Source organism: Danio rerio, chromosome 4, assembly GCF_049306965.1.
Source record: "Danio rerio strain Tuebingen ecotype United States chromosome 4, GRCz12tu, whole genome shotgun sequence".
Taxonomy (NCBI): Eukaryota; Metazoa; Chordata; class Actinopteri; order Cypriniformes; family Danionidae; genus Danio; species Danio rerio.
Genome location: NC_133179.1, coordinates 73,370,001 through 73,395,980, shown reverse-complemented (window position 1 = coordinate 73,395,980; position 25,980 = coordinate 73,370,001). Strand labels below are relative to the sequence as shown.

At 36.2% G+C, this 25,980-nt stretch overlaps 1 protein-coding gene across 4 annotated transcripts in view; it reads right to left on the bottom strand.

The window, feature by feature from the left end:
• LOC101886030 (copine-8) overlaps positions 1-25,980 on the bottom strand; it is a 268,218-nt gene that overhangs the window by 57,024 nt on the left and 185,214 nt on the right. For all 4 annotated transcript variants that reach the window (XR_012402531.1, XR_012402530.1, XM_073948413.1 and 1 more), the window contains 2 exons: positions 21,499-21,552; positions 18,842-18,903 (listed from right to left, as the gene is read on the bottom strand). Coding sequence is in view for 2 of the 4 variants with exons in the window: in XM_073948413.1 (XP_073804514.1) it covers positions 18,842-18,903; positions 21,499-21,552 (116 nt within the window). In the remaining 2 variants the exon portion in view is untranslated. The remainder of the gene's footprint in view (positions 1-18,841; positions 18,904-21,498; positions 21,553-25,980) is intronic.

Here is a 25,980-nt window from a genome sequence, read left to right as displayed (position 1 = left end):
TGTCTCCAGAAACGTCCGCGGGACTACGTTTTCAGAATGAGCTTGGGTTGCAAAATCACTCCAGAGTGGATGAAAACGACCCAGCAGCACATGAGGGTTAACGTATAATACATATTAGATATAACAAAACAAAAGAATGACATCATATTTCAGAAATACTATAAACTTTCATTAATTTGACTCAAGTCGTTTTTTATTAAGCATTCTTAATCAGCCTGATTAATGAAACAATGCTTTGTTTAACTTTGCAGAAAAGCATTTATATTCTGTTACACTCCTCTGAATGGATTGACCCAGAACTGTTGTATTTCTTTACAGTATTTAAGCCAAGTACATTATACGTAACTGTAATTAAATTAGCTCGAAATGAAAAGCAATCTCTTACAGTTACTTTGTAAGTAATAGGGTATATGCTGAGCTGGTGTTGTACTGATAAACTTCCGGTGACCTGTTATTGTGAGTTTTTTTTCCAATTTATACGATTCCTTTTACAGTATCGATGTTGTAATGTAATTAAAATACAATCAGTTAAACAGACTTTGGCATTCATTTAGTTGTTCAAGCGTAAAACAAGACAAAAAGCCGTTTGCCGTCAGAATCGGCAGGCTAGCGCAGAAGCTCCATTGAATATACTGGGGTAAAACAAATGCTCTTATTGTAAAAACATGGCAGGGAAAATGTAACTTAATGCAGTGCTTCTTGTACAATCTGAGACCAACTTTACATAAAATATATTTCAGCCAGTGGAAATCGCTGATTTTTAAAGAAAACAGACCTTAAACGCGTGGATTTTGCATTGACATACAGTTAACCCTGGTTACTGGCAAATTAAAAGTCCTATTAGCATACTTCGGCATATACCCTATCACACCTAACACTCATCAACACGAACTGAACATTCAAATTCACAGAAACCAAACCAGCTATAACTTAGCAGAACTACTCAAAAACAAGCATTGGGATTTTAGGAAATAAGACAAATAGCTTAAATATAGTAGGACAAATAGCTGCCTGAATGTGTTTAATCGTGATCACTATTTAACCCTTTAACACATCCGATCACACCGGTGTGATCAGCCATGGCTTGTTCCTTAAGCATGCAATCACACCGGTGTGATCAGCTTTGGCTGGTCCCTGAAGTATACAATCACACTGGTGTGATCAGCCTTTTCCCATTTTGTCCTCCTGAAGCCAGCTTAAAAACAATCTGTAGACATGTGAGAGGAACCTGACCGCCATCGAAAAAGCAGGAAAGCATCAAGCAGGAGAATTAAAGGGGAAAAGATCATAGCCATGCACTCCCACAATGCACATTCTGTAACTAAGAGCGCAGAAAGGGACCTAACGCCGAGCCCTGCGGCAAACTTATTGCGGTACACGCAATCTAAGTGTTTGTAATGGGGGAGGTTACTGCGAATGCAGGTGCGAAACTCATCGCCGGAGAAAATGAGAGCTGGTGGATGAGGGCTGCCTCTGCCGCAGAAGGGACTCAGATGTTCAGAGAATATCAGCTTTCATTATTTGACTAAATCCCAAAGACACCTGCTTCGAGAATTGTGTGTAAGGATGAACGGTATTGGTGTGAGAGGGAATGAAATGCAGTCTTATAGAGATCTGCCTCTTCATGAAATGCATTTCAAATGTATCTGTGATATAAATATGTTATTATTAAAAGTGGAAACAGGATAGCGGTGCAACAGCTGGGTCAATCCTATACAGAATAGAGAATTTATAGCCAGTTCTGTTTCATTAAATCACAAAACAAAAACTTTATTATCTACATTTATTTAAAACCATATATAATCAAATTTTTTAACTGTTTTACCTGATGTTCACATATCTATTGTGTCTATCTGGTTAAAAAATGGATGTTTTTTTTTTTTTTTTTTTTTTTAATAAATGTATTACAATATATAGAAATAAACAATGAAGTTTTTTTTGGTCATATGCTGAAGGCTTTTTTAATCATTTTGTAAATTATCAGACACAAAAAGTGCATAAAATAAAATAAAATAAAACAATAAAATAAATAATAAAATTAAATAAAACAAAATAATAAAATAAAATAATAAAATAAAATTATAAACTTATAAAATAAAGTAAAATTAAATAAAATTAAACTAAATTAAATTAAACTAAATTAAATAGAAACAGTGATACACAAAACAACTATTTAAAGATATTTTTTCTCCTTAGAATATTAAAAATAAGTATGTAATAAAGTATGTTAAAAATGGATGTTTTTAAAATAAATGTATTGAAATATATAGAAATAAACAATAAGGTTATTTTTTTGTCATATGCTGAAGGCTTTTTTAATCACTTAGTAAATTATCAGACACAAAAAGTGCATAAAATAAAATAAAATAAAACTAAATAAATAATAAAAAATACAATACAATACAATACAATAAAATAAATAAAATAAAATAAATAAAAATTAAATTAAATTAACTAAATTAAATAAAAGAATTAAATTAAATAAAACAAAATAATAAAATAAAATAATAAAAAAAATAAAATGAAACTAAATTACATTAAACTAAATTAAATAGAAACAGTGACACACAAAACAACATTTTAAAGATATTTTTTCTCCTTAGAATATTAAAAATAAGTATGCAATAATGTATGTTAAAAATTGATGTTTTTTAAAATAAATGTATTACAATATATGGAAATAAACAATAAAGTTATTTTTTGTCATATGCTGAAGGCTTTTTTAATCTATTAGTAAATTATCAGACACAAAAAGTGCATAAAATAAAATAAAATAAAATAAAATAAAATAAAATAAAATAAAATAAAATAAAATAAAATAAATTAAATTAAATTAAATTAAATTAAATTATTAAATATATAGAAACAGTGACACACAAAACAACATTTTAAAGATATTTTTTCTCCTTAGTATATTAAAAATAAGTATGTAATAAAGTATGTTAAAAATGGATGTTTTTAAAATAAATGTATTGAAATATATAGAAATAAACAATAAGGTTATTTTTTTGTCATATGCTGAAGGCTTTTTTAATCACTTAGTAAATTATCAGACACAAAAAGTGCATAAAATAAAATAAAATAAAACTAAATAAATAATAAAAAATACAATACAATACAATACAATACAATAAAATAAATAAATAAAATAAATAAAAATTAAATTAACTAAATTAAATAAAAGAATTAAATTAAATAAAACAAAATAATAAAAAAATATAATAAAAAAAAATAAAATGAAACTAAATTACATTAAACTAAATTAAATAGAAACAGTGACACACAAAACAACATTTTAAAGATATTTTTTCTCCTTAGAATATTAAAAATAAGTATGCAATAATGTATGTTAAAAATTGATGTTTTTTAAAATAAATGTATTACAAAATATGGAAATAAACAATAAAGTTATTTTTTGTCATATGCTGAAGGCTTTTTTAATCTATTAGTAAATTATCAGACACAAAAAGTGCATAAAATAAAATAAAATAAAATAAATTAAATTAAATTAAATTATTAAATATATAGAAACAGTGACACACAAAACAACATTTTAAAGATATTTTTTCTCCTTAGTATATTAAAAATAAGTATGTAATAAAGTATGTTAAAAAATGGATGTTGATAATAAATGCATTACAATATATAGAAATAAACAATAAAGTTCATTTTTTGTCATATGCTGAAGGCTTTTTTAATCATTTTGTAAATTATCAGACACAACCAAAAGTGCATAAAATAAAATAAAATAAAGTTCATAAAATTAAAATAAATAAAATAAAATAATTAAATTACATTTAATTAAACTAAATTAAATAGAAACAGTGACACACAAAACAACATTTTAAACATTTATTTTCTTCTTAGTATATTAAAAATAAGTATATAATAAAGTATGTTAAAAAATGGATGTTGATCAAAATAAATGGATAAAGAAATATAGATAATAACTAATAAAGTTCATTATTTTTCATATACTAAAGGCTAAGCTTTTTTTAATCATTTGTTAATTATCAGACATAAAAGTAACATTGATACATTATTATTTTTGTTCATAAATAAAATATATAATAAAATCATACAATAAAGAAAATGATACACAAAACAACATTTTAAAGACATTTTTTTCTCCTTAGTATATATTTTTCTATAAATATAGCAATATTTGATTTTTTAATTCAATATTATGTATTTATTGGACATTAGGATGACATTAGGTCTTTCTACATAGTAAAAAAAAAATGTATAATAAAAACAAAAATTGGCATTCACATACTGTAGGTTTTCTGTTTATTTACGCTTTTGAAATGCAATATTGGACCTACATTTACATATCCAGGTCTGTTTCATGAAATGATCTACATATATAAATATATTCAAAAGGGGTCCAACCCGGTACTAGTAAGGTGTACCTAATAAAGAGGCCGGTGAGTGTATGCTTGTTACTTTACCTTATTTTATTGCTAACAGGTTTTACCTTAATTGTTTAAGTAATGCAGATCTTAACTTGATGCTTTAAGTTTGTTTAATTGACGTCAAATAAAATTTCCCATTCCAGCTATTATTTTCCCAGTGTAGATGAAATCGCAACATTTCTCTTCATCTAGCGCCAGAAAACCCTGTCAAATGCATGAGTTATGAACAACCAACCCGACCAGGCCAGCAAAACAACATTCTTATAGTTGAACCTCGACAAGGATGGATTAAAGTCGACAGCATCCGTCATGTTGGGACAGCTTTCGGGCAGTGTGATGGACTGATTCATTAATAAAAGTTGTATTACTTTAGTTGTGCTCCTGAAAGCTGATGAGGTGCTCAGTATGCATGAGCCGGTGGCTGGAGAAATGCCCAGTGACATCAGCACAGATGTTGTTGACTGGAGGTGAGGGGACGCTGTCCATCTGGACACCAGAAGCTTCGGGCCATGAAGCAATTTAGTTAGTCCCGCAGTATACATCCTTCAGCCATACATGCAGGACACATCTTAATGCATTTTCCTCAGGGTTGGGTATCGAGCTCCATTTTAGACCCGGTTACACATTTCAATTCAAACAGAGATTCTGTTTACCTATTGCTGATGTTTTCAGCCTTTCTCACAGGTGAATCTGCCAGGACAATGTTTCCATGAATATGCTACTCATATTTCAACCCAGTAGCTTTAAAGTAATACTTTTCATAATGGATGCACATGGCTATAAGGACTTATTATCATAAGCTGTCATAGAGATATACACTAGATGTCGCCTGCCCTATTGTTGTCTATTTGACGGAACTCGTCAATATCGCCGCCATCTTGGTACAGGGTAGCGCTCCTTTGAAATGAATGAGGGACCAAGGTACAGTGGAGGACTGTGGCCATGCAAAGCCAGAGATATACACATACACACATATATCTATGATCGGGAGTTTTCCTGGATGTTAGTATGTAATTATTTTTTTAAATTACGAAAATTATAATTTTACATCACTTTTCTACATTGATGGATCAGTGACCGCACGGGCATTCCTGACAAAAAGCTTGTGTTTGTGTGTACTGAAATGTACTATTCACCCTCCCTGTTAAATTTGATCTACTCATGTCCTGAAACACAGCTCCTCTCCTGCTTTCACTCCTCATACTGACGGAGGGAGCGATTCGCTTGTGAATGAATCCCCCGAACGACTCTTTCACTAACGTTAGGCGACAATAACACAAGTTTCTGGCAGCGCAGCATCTCATTGTCATATTTCTTTTGCATTGTTTGCTGATTTTATTCAACAAAACTAGCATAAGCCGAGTGTTTAGTGCGAGTTGGAGCTGCTTTGCCGTATGGTGAATGCAGTAAGTGACTGTTATCATCAATAACGTGACCTGATTAGCACAAAAGTTCAGAACATACAAAAACAGAAAAATCTTAATATTACCTATGAAATGTTCTGCCTTTGTGCTTTGTTTTCTTTGTTTGCTCGTTACTACACCCGTAGACAGAGCTAAATTCCCGCATCTTCACGTAATAACACTTGACTAGTGCGGTTGAATGACACTTGTCCTGGGAGCACTGTACCAATATGGCGGCGCTATTGACGCATGCTCAGGGTCCCTATGCGATATCTAGTGTATATATCTATGATAAGCTGTGAGTCTATTGTGTGTGCAACTGTTGCATTCTCTTCACTGCAGCTAAAACATGTAGACAGAGCTCTGATGTGAGCGCTCTTTCACACAGACTAGTCTCTCTCAAGGTAGACTCTTCTCAGAATATACTTGGGGAAATACGTTATACTTTACACAACAGTTAGCTGTCTTTAATGGATTGTCGAGTCGTGCGATAACACACCAAATAAAGCAAATCTTAGCAACAGCAGCGTCTCACACTCAGGTACAAAACACAGATGAAAAGACTGTGACCTTACAACTAAAGCCAACCCGGGCTCATTGTGGAAACGTAGCCCGGCGGACGTTTCTGCGGACCGCGAGATACGTCCCAGGAGGTACGTATTCGAGCGGTTTTTGTTTTCGCGGATCCGCGAGAGGCCGCCGTGCGCGCTTTTCCATCTCGGGCGCCTCTCGGGAGCGCGCGCCGTTCGCGCACTTGCTGTTCTCGCGCGAAAAGCCTCCTCTTCCTCCTCCTCCTTCCCTAAACCCGAGCGACGGTTTGCAAAAGCCATCCAGATAGAAAAAAAAAAAAAAAGCAAAAGCCCTCGTCTTCGATTTCGACCGTGTTTTCAGATCCCGCCGCGTTCTCGCCCTTATTTTTCGGATTCGGTTTTTCATCTTACCTGATTTCTGGAACCGCTGTTCCCCGGACTCGATCCCGGTCGTCGTCCTCGCGGCCGGCTCCTCCTCCGGGGCCTCCGCTCCGCCGACGCAACGCTGTGAGCTAAGCGGAAAACAGGTTGCATCGGGAAAGCCCTCCACTCGGAGGCAAGCCGTCGGCCGGCGAGCGCGAAGAGGAGGAGCGGAGCGGCGCCACACCACCCCACAGCGTTCGCTCGAAAAAAAACTAAATGTGTCCGTACGTACCTCCGGCCACGTAAATCGCGGTCTCCAGAAACGTCCGCAGGGCTACGTTTCCAAAATGAGCTTGGGTTGACTGAAGCTGTATAATTCGGGATAAACTTACAATACATTTATTTTAATTCTTTACTTATATGTAAGTTTTAAATACTCACGCTGATTTTTTTTTTTTTGCTTGTAAAGTTGGTGACACATAAAGTGACCTACCAGCCCCAATGATCTACATACGATATTATTATTATTATTATTATTATTATTATTATTATTATTAGTCCTTTTTCTGTAAATATTGACAAATGTTCTAATTATATTGTGAAAATTCTAATACTCAGATCCTAAAATATGTAAGAGAATGTATATTTTGTCTTCTAAACAGCTATTAAGGATCATATTGTTTCTTATATAATAGGTAATGGGCCATTATTGCTAGAAGGGATACAGCTGTGATCGCATGTTAACGAGAAGTTCATTCATTAATTTTTTTTTCTGTCTTAGTCCCTTTAGTGATCTGGGGTCGCCACAGTGGAATGAACAACCAACTTATCCAGCATATGTTTTATGCTGTGGATGCCCTTCCAGCTGCAACCCATTACTGGGAAACACCCATACACATGCATTCACACACATTTTTAGCCTACCCAATCCCCCTATAGCGCATGTGTTTGGGAAACCGGAGCACCCACACCAACACGGGGAGAACATGCAAACTCCACACAGAAATGCCAACAGATCGCCTCACAGCAAGAAGCTTGCTGGTTCGAGTCTCGGCTGGGTCAGTTGGAGTTTCTGTGTGGAGTTTGCATGTTCTCCCTGTGTTGGGAGACTATAACACTATAGGGGAATTAGGTACGAATAGGTAATGAATGTGAACGTATGAATGTGAATGCAAGTGTATTGGTGTTTTCCAATGATGGGTTGCAGCTGGAAGCGCATCTGCTGTGTAAAACATATGCTGGAGCAGTTAACGGTTCATTCCGCTGTGGCAACCCCTGATTATTAAAGGGACTAAGAGAAAAATAAAATGAATGAATGAATGCTTCTTGGTAACTTATGATCACAGCTGTATCCCTTATAGCAACAACCGCAGGAGAGATCCGCAGATGATGACATGCGCTTTTAACGTTCTAATCACACTAGTGAGATTGTATGCTTCAGGGACCAGCCAAGGCTGATCACACTAGTGTGATTGTATACTTCAGGGACCAGCCAAAGCTGATCACACCCGTGTGATTGCATGCTTAAGGAACAAGCCATGGCTGATCACACCGGTGTGATCGGATGTGTTAAAGGGTTAAATAGTTATCACAATTAAACACATTCAGGCAGCTATTTGTCCCACTATATTTAAGCTATTAGTATTTTATTTTCCAAATGAAAGAGTCGTTTAATTATTTGACAAATTCTCACAATTAAATGAAAAAGTTCACTCATACATTTTATCTATCCGCCCGTCCGTCCGTCCATCCATCCATCCATCCATCTATTTATCTATCTATCTATCTATCTACCTACCTACCTACCTACTTATCTGTCTATCTTTCAGTCTGTCTGTTTGAAATTGAAAATACCCAGGAAATTGTATTCTGGTCCACACAACAAGGTTTCTTGGAATGATTATATTGCTAGTTTGTGCAATAAGATAGAGCAGAGTATGTATTTTCTGTGTAAATCTCTGATCTTTTGGAGCATCGAAAACGTTTCTTTGACAATTAAAGCAATTCTTTTTGGTATATACACTAACCGGCCACTTTAGGCATGTAGACATGGTCAAGACGATCTGCTGCAGTTCAAAGCGAGCATCAGAATGGGAATTAAATGGGGTTGTTGGTGCCAGACGGGCTGCTCTGAGTATTTCAGAGACAGTTGATCTACTGGGATTTTCACGCACAACCATTTCTAGGGTTTACAGAGAATAGTCTGACAAAGAGGAAATATCCAGTGAGCGGCAGTTCAGTGGGCGCAATTGACTTGTTGATGCCAGAGGCCAGAGGAGAATGGCTGGACTGGTTCCAGCTAACAGAAAGGCAACAGTAACTCACATAAGCACTCGTTATGTCAACACCACAGCCTATGTAGGCCAAATATATAGACCAAAATATTTCCAATACCTTGTTGAATCTATGACACGAAGGATTAAGGCAGTTCTGAAGGCAAACAGGAGTCCAACCCATTACTAGTAAGGTGCATAGCAGGACAGCCTTTAGAAAAAAATATATAACCTCACAAGGCAGGCTAAGACTCTTATTTTGAAGCCTAGTCATGTGATTTAAAGTGCCAAGATTTAAGAAAGTAAATATAAAACATTCATGTGTAATCATATCATGTGCTTTATCCCGTAATTATGTCTAATTTTACTGTATTTTCCTTCCAAACTCTATCCTGATGTAACTAGCAGTGCAAACACAGAGCACTTCACCATCACAAACAGCCAGTGTTTCTCTCTTCATCGTGACCGTCTCTCCGTCATCCGAGTGTCTCTCTGTCTGCGGCGTCTCTGAGCAGTGATTGACACTAGCATGAAGTGCGCCTCATTAGCTGCAGGAGATGAAGAGCACAGCCATTGTGATGAAGAACAATCCAATCAGTTAATTGGTATTAGGAAGCCCTGGAGGACAGAAACTCTGCCAGCATCTGCGGCGCTAAATTACAGCCTTGCGTGTGGAGTTATCTCAAAGGACAGCTGTTGTCAGCCGCGCTGGGGAGGATTTTGCACCCTGGATTGGGCTACGCTAGCAGCTGTCTTTATACATCACAGAGAAAAAGTTCTGCAGTTTCACGATTCATTAACTATTTAATGTTGTCGCGGGTAGTCTCCAGTCTTATTTGCTTTAATCTATTGCCATCTAATGGGATTTCAACTGGCAGAACGGATTCATTGTTATTGTTATCAGTGTTGCATCTGTTAGCTTAACTGCTATTTAGCGCTCACATAAAACGAAATAGGACAAGCCTACACAGAATATATACGGCGTAAATGAATAGTGAAAGGAACGTCAACTCATTTTACTGCCGTATTTGTGAATGAACTGAGTATTTAGGTTAGAATTGATGCGTCGGGAAGTGACTGAATCATGAAATGTGGGCGAATCATGTAAGAACAGGGCCAAATGTGTGTAAACAAAAATTTCAGGTTTCCAACTCTGTCAAATGTCAAATGCCGTGACTTTCCCTGACTAAAGTGTTGAATAGCCATAAGTGTTGGGAGTGTTACCATAAAAATAATTAGTTATAGTTACTGATTACTTCTCATAATTAGTATAACTAGGTTAGAGGATGGATGGATGGATGGATGGATGGATGGATGGATGGATGGATGGATGGATGGATGGACGGACGGACAAAATGGATGGATGTACAGAAAAACTGATCGATGGATGAGAGATCGGACAAATGTTTGAAAAAATGGACAGATAGAGAGGTTGATGGATGATGGATGGATTGATGGATGGATGGAAAAACTGATAAATAAAAGGACAAACATAGGGATGGATGGATGGATGGATGGATGGATGGATGGATGGATGGATGAATGGACAGACAAATGGACAAATGGATGGATGGATGGACGGACGAATAAACGGATGAACGGACGAACAAATGGATGGGCATGTATGAGACATGACATGCATGAGTGGATGGATGGACAGATTGACGGATGGATAGACATTTAGATAGACAAATAGTTGGACAGATAGACATGGATGAATGGATGGAGGGACAAATGAATGAATAAATGGACGAACGAATGGACAGACAGATAGGGATAAATGGATGGATGGCCGAGGAGATGAATGGATGGCTGAATAGACAAACGATTGGACAGACAGATAGATTTGGATGGATGGATGGATGGATGGATGAGCAAACAAATGGACAGACAGAAAGATTCAGATGGATGAATGAATGGATGAACATATGGATAGATGAACCTAAAGATAGACAAATTAACAGACATATAGACCAGAATGGATGAATGAATGAACGAGTGGATGGAAAAATGGACGAACGAAAGGACAGACAGATAGGGATGGATGGATGGATGGATGAATGGCCTCACTCTCGTTCGAAAATCTGAACTTCAGCGGACATTCGCGCCGCGTTAACCAATCAGGAGCTTGCTCTTGTGGGGGCGTGATTGTGACGTATCGCCTGTTGTCGGTGTCCCAGGGGAAATCCCCCAGCAGACACTGACAAGAAGTTCATCAAACTGGGCTGGGCTCAGTCAGAAGCACCGCTGAAAACCTCCATCAGCCAGGTTCAGTTTCTGGAGGAGTCTATGAGCTTAAAGAGCTGGATGCACCTCTGAAATGATGTAGTGGACTCAGACACGACCCTAAACGTATCGACGCTGTTTATCATCCTTCATAAAGCACATAAACACTGTTATTCTCTTCATAAAATCCATGTTAGCCCTTTAGCTATGAAGCTAGAGTCACAGGGCAGACAGAAACCCTGCCCTTCACGCGAATCCGCGTCTGTTCTGAAGTAAATTTGACACGCGAATGAAGCGGGGTTTGATGCGCGAATGAAGCGAGTAAACTTAAATGTTCATACGGCAATTTACACGCGAATAGCGCGATTTATCCGCTCCTGGTGTAAACACAGCATTAGGAGGTTGTCGAATGTGTGCCCATACTGGCATAACATTAACTTTTAACGTAAAAGGCGTCCATTTATACAGTTTTTGATTTTTATACGCAAGTGAGAGGCTGTAATTATGTCTTTGGGGTTATAATACTTTTAATGGGCTGACTTATATGCACAGCAAGTGTTTATCAGCCACCTATAAATGTCCAGCGCAAGGTTAACTTAATGTGACTTTTTCCACATTTATAAAGTGCCTTGCCAGCACTACCAACTGCGCCACTGCTTTGCCCAACGTACATTATATATATATATATATATATATATATATATATATATATATATATATATATATATATATATATATATATATATATATATATTAGGGGTGTCACGATTTTGATTTTTAATCGATCGAAATTTATGCTCAATTTCGATTATCGAATCAAAAAATAGAATGGTCGATGCTGCCACGCCCCCATGTTACGTCAGTTTGGCTTGCCAAGCGGAAAAAAAACAGGCTTGTTGAAGTGCTTGTTAAACTGCAGAAGCAGGAGACCCGTCGACAGAGCTTAAACCCTCTCCTCTTTCAATGAAGTCGCCGGTGTGGAAGCATTTTGGATTTCCAGTGAGTTATGTTGACAACGTTCGTGTTGTCGACAAAAAAACACAGTTTTGCAAGCTCTGCTATGTACGTATTACGTACGGTTCGTCCGATAGACAACACCGGCATCGCGATCCTCCGCCCGCCCCCGTTGCAAATCCGCTGGCGAAAAGTTCACACTCAGGCCCTGTTTACACTGTCTTTGTTTTTAAACGGCATTTTAGAACGACAACGATTTGACATCCACAGTGGCGTGTAGCATTTCTGAGCAGCCCTCCTTCCTCTCTACCTCTGAAAATGCACATCACGTGACCACACAGACACAGACGCACACACAGCCATGCGCTCGAGACAGCAGGTCCAGGCAGTCAGAGGACTGCTTCAATCTTTCACTCACTTGTACTTAGTCATTTTAGCGAACACCTCAGATACTGTTGGCTGGTTCCTGTTGGTTGTGCGTCTTTTTTACCGACGCCATTATAACGACACAGATCACTGCCTATTCACGAGTCCCGCAGAAAAAGTGATTGACAGGTGGCAATTATGTGTGTAACTTGCCTTTATTCATTTACTGTATGATTTGTTTATGGATAAAACAAAGACCATGCAGGTCAGGTAGTTTAAACGGTAGGCGACAAATAATTAATTGGTCATTAATTAATTAATTATTCATAATCGAAAATCGAATCAAATCGTGCCTTTGGAATCGAAAAAGTAATCGAATCGAGGATTTAGAGGATCGTGACACCCTTTATATATATATATATTGAAAAAAATGATAGTAAATACTGAGATATTCTGTATTTTACAACTCACTCAGCCATAAAGTCTTGCCTAAAGCACACATGTGGACTCTTCTTAATTGTGCCTGTAACACTTGACAATAAGCTCCATATGTTCCAATTACAGTATGTTAAGGTTTTTTTTCAATCTGTTCATCTTTATGATTCTTTTATAGTGAATCTGTCACTTTAACATGCAGAGTTCCTTTAAAATATCAAATTTTACAGTAAACATTCATAGCACCATTTAACTGTTTGATCAAACTAGCCCTTTAATGTAATCAGAAATTCATGGGCATGTCTGACTTTAAATAAATCAGATTTTTCCTCTGAAGAAACTCCCAAAGCGCTGATTCTCGGCAGTAATGGCTGCTGTTTTTCATTGTGTGAATGGCTAGAGTGGAAAGTTGTGTAGGGCTGTAAATGGATTTAGTGGAGAACTGTCCCGCATTACGTAATGGCGGTCGTGTTTTTCGGTTTCCATATTTATGCGCTTTTTTTTTTTTCTCCCTGCGCCGTGATAAAAGCTTCTCTGCACCTGTTGGCTGCTGCAGTCTGAAACACTGTTAGTGTAATTCTGCATGACAGTGTTTATGCTTTTGCCCACAGCAAAATACTCAGACTAAGTGTGAGCACACTTACTGCTGTGAGCTAAAGTTAACACATCCACTTCACCAGCTCTGCGTTTAAAGAGGGATGTGGTTAGAAGTTGTAGTAGGGGAAAAGTTTATACTGTTTTATAATGTTTCCTTTTATTCTATCTATCTATCTATCTATCTATCTATCTATCTATCTATCTATCTATCTATCTATCTATCTATCTATCTATCTATCTATCTATCTATCTATCTGTCTGTCTGTCTATCTATCTATCTATCCGTCCGTCCATCCATCATCTGTCCATCCGTCGTCCGTCCGTCTCTGTCTGTCTGTCTGTCTGTCTGTCTGTCCGTCCGTCCGTCCGTCCGTCCGTCCGTCCGTCCGTCCGTCCGTCTATCTATCTATCTATCTATCTATCTATCTATCTATCTATCTATCTATCTATCTGTCTATCTATCTATCTGTCTATCTATCTATCTATCTATCCGTCCGTCCATCCATCATCTGTCCATCCGTCCGTCCGTCCGTCTCTGTCTGTCTGTCTGTCTGTCTGTCTGTCTGTCTGTCTATCTATCTATCTATCTATCTATCTATCTATCTATCTATCTCTGTATCTATCTATCTATCTATCTATCTGTCCGTCCATCCATCATCTGTCCATCCGTCCGTCCCTCCGTCCGTCCGTCTCTGTCTGTCTGTCTGTCTGTCTTTCTGTCTGTCCGTCCGTCCGTCCGTCCGTCCGTCCGTCCGTCTATCTATCTATCTATCTATCTATCTATCTATCTATCTATCTATCTATCTGTCCGTCCGTCCGTCCGTCCGTCCGTCCGTCCGTCTCTGTCTGTCTGTCTGTCCGTCCTTCCGTCCATCCATCTATCTATCTATCTATCTATCTATCTATCTGTCTGTCTGTCTGTCTGTCTGTCTGTCTGTCTGTCTGTCTGTCTGTCTGTCCGTCCGTCCGTCCGTCCGTCCGTCCGTCCGTATAAATAGATGGACAATGGTCTTTCGGCTGACCTTGGAATGCCTTGGGATCCCCCAAAGGAGCTGAAGGAAGTGTCTGGGGAGGGGAAAATCTGGGGTTCTCTCCTAAGACTGCTGCCCCCGGAAAAAGCAGCAGAAAATGACTGAATAAATATACATTTTATGCATTCAATGCTGCCTAGGAATACTTTGTTCATTCTAAATGCTGTAAAAAAAAAAAATGTAATATACAATAATCTACACATTACATTTTAATTGTTCATAATTTTTAATGGACAGAATTTCAAAGCCCAGCCTTGGGATAAAGGAGGTCCGGTTCGGGGACCACAGGATTTCATCTCTGTTATTCGCAGACCATGTTGTTTTATTGGCTTCATCGGACATGGACCTTCAGCATGCACTGGGGCGGTTTGCTGCCGGATGTGATGCGGCTGAAATAAGAATCAGCACCTGCAAGTCCAAATGGAATTATAGCATCTCTGAACACACAACACGTCCAACCTTGAGGCGGATGGGCTACAGCAGCAGAAGAGCACACCGGGTGCCGCTCCTGTCAGATAAGAACAGGAAACTGAGGCTACAATTCATACAGGCTCACCAAAACTGGACAATAGAAGATTGGAGAAACGCCTGGTCTGATGAGTCTCCATTTTTACTGACACATTCAGATGGTCAGCTCACAATTTGGCCTCAGTAACATGAAAGCATGGATCCATCCTGCAGGACCAACCGACCATCAACCCTTACCATCCCCTGTAGGAGTAAATCTGTTCATTCTATGATCTCTGCTTTCTAATTGGCTGTTCTCAGTGAATAAATGATGCGCAGGAACGTGAGAGTCCCTCTCTGACCTTTCACCTAAACATCTCCGGCTAAAAGGAAGGAGCATCCATTAAAACGGAGGTCTGGTGGTGTGGTGTCAGAGCAGAGGTGACCGCAGTCTCCATACTGCCACGGTAATGAAAAGCAGCGCTCAATGTGGAGGTTCAATCTGACACGCATGGTTTATCCTGCCAACACACAGCAAACACCTGAGCTAAGATTAGCAACCTCATCCATCAGCTACCGTCAATGGATTGATCACTTGTGGTGTCTAACATGAAGTCTGTCATCTGCATTTTCAGAAGAATTACCCAGGAGTGCATACAACTGACATTTAGAAGCTGGCGAGCTCTGCGTTCAGGATCACTGATGTCAGAGTTTTTAAATCAAAAGGTTTTTGAGGTCGCAGTATCAATGTGTTAGTCTTAAAGTTGGCAGAAAAGTAAGTTAATATTGTACTTTTTTTGTACATACAGTGCTGAAATGAAATAAAATGTTGGGCAGTGCATGATTTTGTCCTTTGGGAACAAATTGGATTGTTGGAAGATGGGTGTTTCTAACAAAATGATGAAAACTGACCAATGGAATGAGGGCAGAACTCACAGCTCCACCCTAAAATACTGATAGCTCCACCCTAAAGGCATTCCATGTGACCAGGAAGTGAAGGAAAAGTTATTTCGGAGGGGAGGGAAGGTTGTGATATTTGATGAAAGGTTCTGAGGGTAAATGAATAGTGTGCAGATACATTGTTTGGAACAAGCCCTACTACATACAAATACAAATCAGTACATTTTGACTTCGGACGTTAAGGTAACCTATAATCGTGTGCTCCATAACAGTTGACAAAATTGACATTTAGAAAATACAAACATTCAAATCTTAAGGTTTATCATTTACGGCAAAATTAATCAATGGTTTATTATTACACTTCAGTTTCTCATTGAACATTCTGACCAGTCAAATGTAGTATTTGATACATGCTGCCCCCTATCCTGATGCTTTTTCCCATCCTGAATTCTGTCATTTACTCGTGTCAAAATTCATTCAAAGCGAAAGTTCAACTAAAAACTTGAATTAAGTGAAGTTTCACAAGCTAATTTCGAAAAGAGCACATGATATAATTGATCGCAGCTAGTCTCTCATCTGTAATCATTAGTAAGCCAATCGGATTATTCTAAACTCACTATGAATAGCCTGACTAGCATTCCTCCATCATGCCCCATTTACTCGGGGCGTCTGCGTCAACGCTTCCCATTCACTTTGAATGGGTGACGTTAGGCGTTGCCGAACTGCACTATGCGACGCTTCAGAGACGTTTTTTGCTGCAAAAGTTGGGTCTTGCTTAACTTTTCATGCGGCGACGGAAGCGTCAGCCAATCAAATCGCTGCATGCAAATACACCAGCTCAGACTGTGGCCAATTGCTAGGGCCAGACGGAATCTGCGGATGTTTTTTGCTATTTCAGCGGAGAATTTTGGTAAAAATCTGCGGATTTCTGCATAATTATTTTGGAAGTATCCAGCGGAGTGTCATAACTAAAACCTTAATATATGAAATAAAAAGTAATAAATTACTGAATAAAAACTGAATAAATTTAGATTTACACATTTACTCATGTAAATAAACAGAATTAATGATGGGCTAAAAATCTGCAGAAATCTGCGGAATTCTGCAGAAAATCTGTGGAAAATCTGCGGAATTCTGCGCGGGCAGATTCCGTGTGGGTCTACCTATTGCTGACTAATTTCATTGGCTAACGCTGCTATGACAATCACGTCAGCCGTAACTTCAGACACGCCCTCTGTCAAGCGTTGACGCTGAAGCCCCGTGTGAATGGGGCGTTATCTTCATTTTGGAAGAATGCCTCCTTCCACCCCATCTCCACCTTTCCTCCTTTACCAGGGGGAGCTCTCGAGAACTACCTGATCTTGTACCCCCCCAAAAGCTCATAAAGCAGGCAGGAGCCCTGGGCTCACTTATCTCTGAGCTCAGGGTTTTCTCTGGGGACAGCATACCAAACTTACTGTTATTATCAAGCAATATCTAAGTGTAACCTCTTGAAACTCTTGACAAAAATAATAAACAGGGGCCTGTGTTGATCTGACTTCCTTATCATTTTAAAACACACGCAGCACCTCCTCGTGATCTTACGAAGAAACTTAAGTATTTTACGTTTTGTCAGTTTAGTGGCTAACTCGTACGAGTTCAGTAGTACTAAAATGTACGATTTTAACCCCACCCCTAACCCCAACTGTCATTGGGTGATGAGCAAATCATACTAAATTGTACGAATTTAGAATTAGCCACTAAATTTAAAAGTTACGAATTGCCGTGAGTTTGCGTTGGAAACACACACACTGCAAATCCTCACAAAAGAATAAGTTCTGCAAAATCCATACAACACATGCAAATAACATGGACCACGACAGACATGTTTCAAAAAGATGACGTCATCAACTTCGTTACACTCTGACTGGCAAAGTTGAGCTATAAACAGAAGGCTATTGGCTGTTTATGAATAGGGGAGGGGCTAGTTTATGTCCCGAGTTTTTAAACATCAAATAAAAATTGCACATTTTCAAAGCACGGGACTTTCAAATACACCAACGTTTACCGTGTATTTAACGTTGAAACCTTGAAGCTTCGAAAGCTTTACAAATCTTCAGTTTCAGTAAACAAGGCTTCGTTATAATAGTTTCTGTAAAACCATATAAAATCCACATGACTCATGCTGGTTCACTCAAATGTCCCCCTAGTGGGGAATCACTGAACACATTTTTTAGATCTCTAAGTTGGCGAGTTTTTAATAAGGCATTCGTCAAATTAAATTGAATAATAGTAGTTAACGTCTCTCATTGACCTGTTAAGCGGAGTCTACTATGAAACACTAATTCATTCATTCATTTTCCTTCCGCTTAGTTTTACCTTATCAGGGGTAATGAACCACCAACTAATCCAGCATTTGTTTTACACAGCTGATACCCTTCCAGCTGCAACGCAGTATTGGGAACCACCCATACACTTTTGCATTCACACAAACACACATATTCACTACGGACAATTTAGTTCATCAATTCCCCTATAGCGCATGTGTTTGGACTGTAGGGGAATCCAAAGCACCCGGAGGAAACCCACGCTAACACACAACAAGCAAACTACACACAAAAAATGCCAACTGACAAAGCGGGGACTCCACTGAGCTAAAAAAGCACATATTATTGCAAACATAGAATATTTAATGTTATTAGATGAATTGCAGATTCCATTGGTAGATTGAATTCTCAACCAGACATGTGTTGTATTAACCAGCAGTTTGACCAGAGGTTGTCCCTAATATGTTGTGTTTTGAATGCTTCCTTTTCACTTGAATCATTTTCAGATGATTCAGATCTTTAAAAAGCTTCGTTTCTCCTATCAGCACTTTAAACCTAAGAAAAGAGAGTATGCGTATAAAAAAATGTCACTCACCCGCCTTTGATGTAATCCAGGAACGTGACTTCGGTATCAACGAGAAATGATAGCAGCGTCACCTGGAAAGACGAAGATAGAAAATCTCATCATCACAGTGTGTCAATGATTCATTGATTCTTCTGAGGGAAACTGGTTTGGATTTAAGGATTAAAACACTGCACACAATCAAACACAGCAGTGTCAGAGAGGCTTCTTTTGAACGTGTTTGAAAGCACAAGCTAGACGAAATTCAAAGTACATTGTTATATTTGGGTCAAAGACAAGTTGTATATCTCGTGCAGTCGCGTAAGAAATGTCAACAATTGTGAAACGTGTGGTTTTGGAACATTTTTATATTAACTGTGATCACAATGAGAACATGAAGAAAACTGGTCATGTGTGGAAAACATGGAGTCACATGGGTTTCACATTGGTTTCAAACTGGTTTCACATTGATTTTGTATTGGTTTCACTTTGGTTTTAAATTGGTTCAATATTGGTTTCAAAGTGGTTCCATATTGGTTGCACATTGGATTTAAAATGGTTTCATATTGGTTTCACATTGGTTTCGATTAGATTTTAAAATGGTTCCATATTGGTTTCACAGTAGTTTCAAATTGATTGCAAATTGGTTTCACACTGGTTTCAAATTGGTTTCATATTGCTTTCACATTGGTTTAAAAATTGGTTCCATGTTGGTTTCAAATTGGTTTTAAATTAGTTTCACACTGATTGCAAATTGGTTTCACATTGGTTTCATGTTGTTTTCAATTTGGTTTCACATTGGTTTTAAATTGATTTTAAAATGGTTCCATATTGGTTTCACAGTGGTTTTAAATTTGTTGCATATGGTTTCACATTGGTTTCAAATTGGTTTCACGTTAGTTTTAAATTGGTTACGTGTTGGTTTTAAATTGGTTTTACACTGGTTTCAAATTGGTTTCAAATAGGTTCCATATTTGTTTTACATTGGTTTCAAGTGGGTTTTACAATGGTTTCAAATCGGTTTTACACTGGTTTCACATTGGTTTCAAATTGGTTCCATATCGATTTCACATCAGTTTCAAATTGATTCCAAATTTGTTTTACATTGGTTTCAAATGGGTTTTACAATGGTTTCAAATTGGTTTCATACTGGTTTCAAATTGGTTTTACACTGGTTTTACAATGGCTTCAAATTGGTTTTACACTGGTTTCACATTGGCTTCAATTTGGTTTTACACTGGTCTCAAATTGGTTTTAAATTGGTTCCACATTGATTTCACATCGGTTTCAAATTGGTTCCATGTTTGTTTTACATTGGTTTCAAATGGGTTTTAGAATGGTTTCAAATTGGTTTCATGCTGGTTTCAAATTGGTTTCACACTGGTTTCAAATTGGTTTTAAATTGGTTCCACATTGATTTCACATCGGTTTCAAATTGGTTCCATATTTGTTTTACATTGGTTTCAAATTGGTTTCACACTGGTTTCACAATGGCTTCAAATTGGTTTTACACTGGTTTCACATTGGTTTCAAATTGGTTCCATATCGATTTCACATCAGTTTCAAATTGATTCCAAATTTGTTTTACATTGGTTTCAAATGGGTTTTACAATGGTTTCAAATTGGTTTCATACTGGTTTCAAATTGGTTTTACACTGGTTTCAAATTGGTTTTAAATTGGTTCCACATTGATTTCACATCGGTTTCAAATTGGTTCCATATTTGTTTTACATTGGTTTCAAATGGGTTTTACAATGGTTTCAAATTGGTTTCATACAGGTTTCAAATTGGTTTCACACTGGTTTTACAATGGCTTCAAATTGGTTTTACACTGGTTTCACATTGGCTTCAATTTGGTTTTACACTGGTCTCAAATTGGTTTTAAATTAGTTCCACATTGATTTCACATCGGTTTCAAATTGGTTCCATGTTTGTTTTACATTGGTTTCAAATGGGTTTTAGAATGGTTTCAAATTGGTTTCATGCTGGTTTCAAATTGGTTTCACACTGGTTTCAAATTGGTTTTAAATTGGTTCCACATTGATTTCACATCGGTTTCAAATTGGTTCCATATTTGTTTTACATTGGTTTCAAATTGGTTTCACACTGGTTTCACAATGGCTTCAAATTGGTTTTACACTGGTTTCACATTGGCTTCAATTTGGTTTTACACTGGTCTCAAATTGGTTTTAAATTGGTTCAACGTTGATTTCACATCGATTTCAAATTGGTTCCATGTTTGCTTTACATTGGTTTCAAATTGGTTTCACAATGGTTTCAAATTGGTTTTACACTGGTTTCACATTGGCTTAAATTTGGTTTCACAATGGTTTCACATTGGTTTCAAGTTGGTTTCACACTGGTTTTACATTAATTTCAAATAGCTTTCAAATTCACAAAATGCTCCAAAACCACATTTGATGTCTATTTCACGGAATTCACTTATGATTTTAACATAAGATTACACAAGTAAAGCTCTTGTGTTTTTTTTTTTTTTGATGTCCACATTGGACTGTACTGTATAAAATGTCACTTAAACAGCAATACAAAATAACAATTATGATTAAATATATTTTTTTATGGGTAAGCTTTAGTGGTTTGAGTGATATTGCTATATTTATGCAAGACATATTTCAAATTGCAGCACTACAGCAAACTAAAATCCCCCACAAAAAAAGGCAAATGCTTACAGTTCCAGAGTTGAGATATTTTTTCTTCTTTCCTTTTTTCTTGGGATTTATGACCTGTGTAGAGAAAATGAGGGTTTAGAACTGTACAAATCTGTACTAATATTACATTTACAGCAGATGCATACACACTGTTGATACCATTTTACAACAACCTTTCTTTTAATTCTGGAGTTAAATTGAAAACGACCTAGAATTTTCTATTAAAAAATAATACAGCAACCTCTGGGATGTGGTGGAACGGGAGATTGACATCATGGAAGTGCAGTTGACAAATCTGCAGCAACTGTGTGACGCTATCATGTCAATATGGAGCAAAATCTCTGAGGAATATCTCCAGTAGCTTGTTGAATCTATGCCATGAATGATTAAGGCAGTTCTGAAGGCAAAAGTAGTCCAACCTGGTACTAGTAAGGTGCCCAATAAATGGGCGGATGGACGTTTAATGATAAGACTAAAATAGATATACTGCACTTCTTATTTGGATTTTTGTTTAATTTGATTATGACTTTAGTCGGATTTAGGTGATTTTAAAATTGCTGTTAGCATGGTCAACTCTTAATCAGAGTATTGTTTCAATCAAATTAAAATCGAAATATTGGTGTCCATGTAAACGACTCACTGATGATTTAAGTTATTTTAATGGAATTTAAGGCAAAAGGGGGTCCAACCCGCTACTAGAAGGATGTACCTTATAAAGTGGTGACTTTACATGATATATTAATTCATTTTAACTTTCTTTATTGAAACCTTTATTATTCTTTTTATATTCTTTTATTTGACTTGATATACACTTATATTTATCTATTTAAACGTTTACTCATATTGTTCTTTTATATTCTTTATATGACTTTTATTTTTTTTAATGTTTCCCTATACAACTGCATATTTGTTTTTGTTTATTATTATTATTATTATTATTATTGTTGTTGTTGTTGTTGTTATTAATATTTTATTATTAATATTTTTATATTATTATTATTATTATTATTATTATTGATGTTATTATTATAATTGTTATTACTATTATTATTAGTAGTAGTAGTATTATTATTATTGTTATTATTATTAATATTAATAATATTATTATTATTGCTGTTTTTATTATAATTATTGTTATTATTATTATTATTATTATTATTATTATTGTTATTATTATTAATAATATTAATATTATTATTATTATTATTGCTGTTATTATTATAATTATTGTTATTATTGTTATTATTGTTATTATTATTATTATTATTATTATTATTAATATTATTATTATTGTTGTTATTATTATTATTATTATTATTATTATTATTATATACAAGCTTTTTATAAAATCAAACTAATAATAATAATAATAATAATAATAATAATAATAATAATAATAATTGTACTTTCCCCCATCAGAAGATGTTAAGCTGGGTTTAATATTTCCTTTTTATTGAGAAAAAAAATATTTTCTAGAAAATGCTTCTCGATTATATGCATATATTTATATAAGTTTGTGTACACTAGAAAACAAACACAGAAACTAAGTGAGAAAAGTATTTTTTGCAGTTGTACTATTAGTTTTAATCTTATTATATTGTGCTCAAAGAGTTAGTGACTCCTTGAAGAGAAGAGAAATTGACAAACTCTTCTTAGTGAACTGCAATATAATGACAAACAACACTTCTAATAAATGATGCATCTTTAGTTTGATTACGAACTGTTCTGCAGTCTGACATATACAGACCTACTGTACACAAACTTAAGTGGAAAAACATGTTTAATGTCAGAATTGATTAAAGAAACAACCTACACATCTCTTTTCCTTAATGTACTTCTTTAAAGTTGTCATTATCCATAAAGTTCTTGAAGTTATTTTTGCACCACCCACACACCATGTGACTGTAATGTGTGGAAAATAATAGACAAATGAAATCATTTATAATGTTTCTAACAAGATATTCTCATCTGCACTGCCTGTGCGTGTGTGTAAATAATAGAGACTAATATTATTAGATATTAGAGGAAAGCTTTTGGGTCTAAATACATCAAATTCCATAAAATATGATAGAAATAAATACATTTAAAGTAAACTGGAAATGCACAGGAATAGTGCTGGAATCCTCGTCTTTTAGTTAAAACCTTTCCATTCCATATTAAGTAAAATTAATGAATCTAAACATTTTTAGACCAAAAATAAATAAATAAATAATTCAGATGGACTTGGAGATTTTCGCATCTTAACTACTTTCTTTTTCTTCTTTGCCTTGATGACAGAACATATTAGTCTCTATTTTAACGACCTAAGTGTAAAGTCTAAAGCTCATGGTACAAAAGCATTAGTGTCGTGTCTGAATACACTTTTGCTATTTTAATGATGGAAATATACACTCTGTGCCCTAACACATACGGTCTAACAGGGCTGTGCTGATTCTCTTAATGAGTTCCGGGTGTGTTTTGAGCATAACCTGCATTAAACCAATCGGAGTCTCGTCTTTCATTCCCTTTAAGAGTCAGTTGCGTTGCTACATGGCACATTATTTACATGGTAGACTTTGTATGAGTAAAAACTGAACGCTTCACTAGCGAGTAAACAGTTAAACAGAGCATCTGCAGCACGAGGATAAAGAACGAGCCTCCTCCACTCAGCCTCTTTACTTTACTCTTACTCTTTACTCCTTTACTTTGGTGGAGGGAGGAAACGGTGGAACTTACTTCACTGAACACATCCATTAGCCCACATATTTAATTTCCTTTGTTAAGCACAAAGATTTGTGTCTAAACTATTTCTAAATTCAGTTCTAATCTCCAGCAAAGGATTAAATGAACAATAATAATGAAGTGTGGACAGAAAACGGAGTGATATCCAAACACACGTCCTGTTCTTATGCCCCATATGCTGATGCAGACGTCTGCAAAACCCCACAGCTGGACACATATACACTTGTATTTATTAAAGCAGATATAAATCTGCAGATAATCAATAATACTGATCATAATAAGAACATTACACAGATGCAGATTGTCATGAATGAACTGAAAAAGCCCCCTGAGATCAGGCATGGAGGCAGTGCTGTTTATATTGATGTAGATAATAATCGTTTAATCCCTTCATTGTTTTCATATGTAAATATATTTGTGTAGTGTTATATAACCCCAGCTGGCACACTACATCATAGGATGTTGATATTAGGTTAGATTTAGGTCATGACATCAGGAGACCGAAATTGCGTCTAAGGACAACGTTATTTTGACGTCCAATAATGACATCACATGATGTAAACATTTGGATTTTAGGTTGTGTTGGAAAGTGACCAAAATCCAACGTCTGATAGACGTCATAGTGATAACGTCCACACAATGTCACTGTGTAACATAGACATTTATATTTAGTTTATCTTAGGTTGGATGTTGGACATTGACGTCGTTGAGTTCTGACATCAACATGATTTTCATTTCCGAACAAAATACAACATCCCCACGACGTTGGGATACGTTGGGGTATAACAACAATATGAAGTCAAATTGACGTCTTGTGCCCGCAGGGACCAGTGTGTACTAACAGCCTGATCTCACGAGGAAACGTAAGTGTTTTACGTTTTTTCAGTTTAGTGGCTATTTTGTACGAATTCGTATGAGTTGAGTCATTTGAAAATGTACGATTTTAAAAAGGAGATGTGGCACCAAACCCCACCCCTAAACTCATCTGTCATTGGCTGATGAGCAAATCGTACTAAAATGTACGAATTAGATCATACAAATTCATACGAATTAGCCAATAAATCAAAAAGTTACAAATTGTCGTGACATTGAGTTGGTATAAGCAATGTGTAAGGGTTTGGACCTGCATAGGTGCATAACTAACACGCTCTGCTGGACTTTAGAGTAGCTTTTAGTTGGTAAGTGGCGCTGTCTATTTCAGTTCTTCAAAATAACAACGCTTCAACAATGCGCCTTAACACACCTCCATTATAGACCGGAACACCCTTGAGTCCACAAAGTGGCACAAATGGATTTGCCGTTAAAACAATGCGGTGCAAAACAGGAAAAAGTGTGCTGTGCTGATCTGAAAATAGCAACAGATCACAGAAAACACATCTTGTACCTTATTGCGCCGGGTGTATGATAGGGCCCATAAATTTTGTTTCATCAAGATACTACGCTACAAATAGAGTTTTTGTCTTGTTTTTTAATCCAAATATTTAAAACAAATTTTAAAACAAGCAAAAACTACACAAAAAAACTAGTTGTAAAATTATTTCTTAAAAGGATTAATAATGTTGACCCTAAAAAAAAACAATAAAAAAATGTTTTATTCTAGCCAAAATAAAAAAAATAAGTGTTTTCTTCTTCTTCTTCAGAAAAAAAAAAAAAATAAATAAATATAAATAAAAAAAAAATATATATATATATTTTTTTTTATATATATATATTTTTTTATTATTATTTTTTTATTTTTGTATTTTTTTTGGCTAGAATAAAACTTTTTTTATTGTTTTTTTC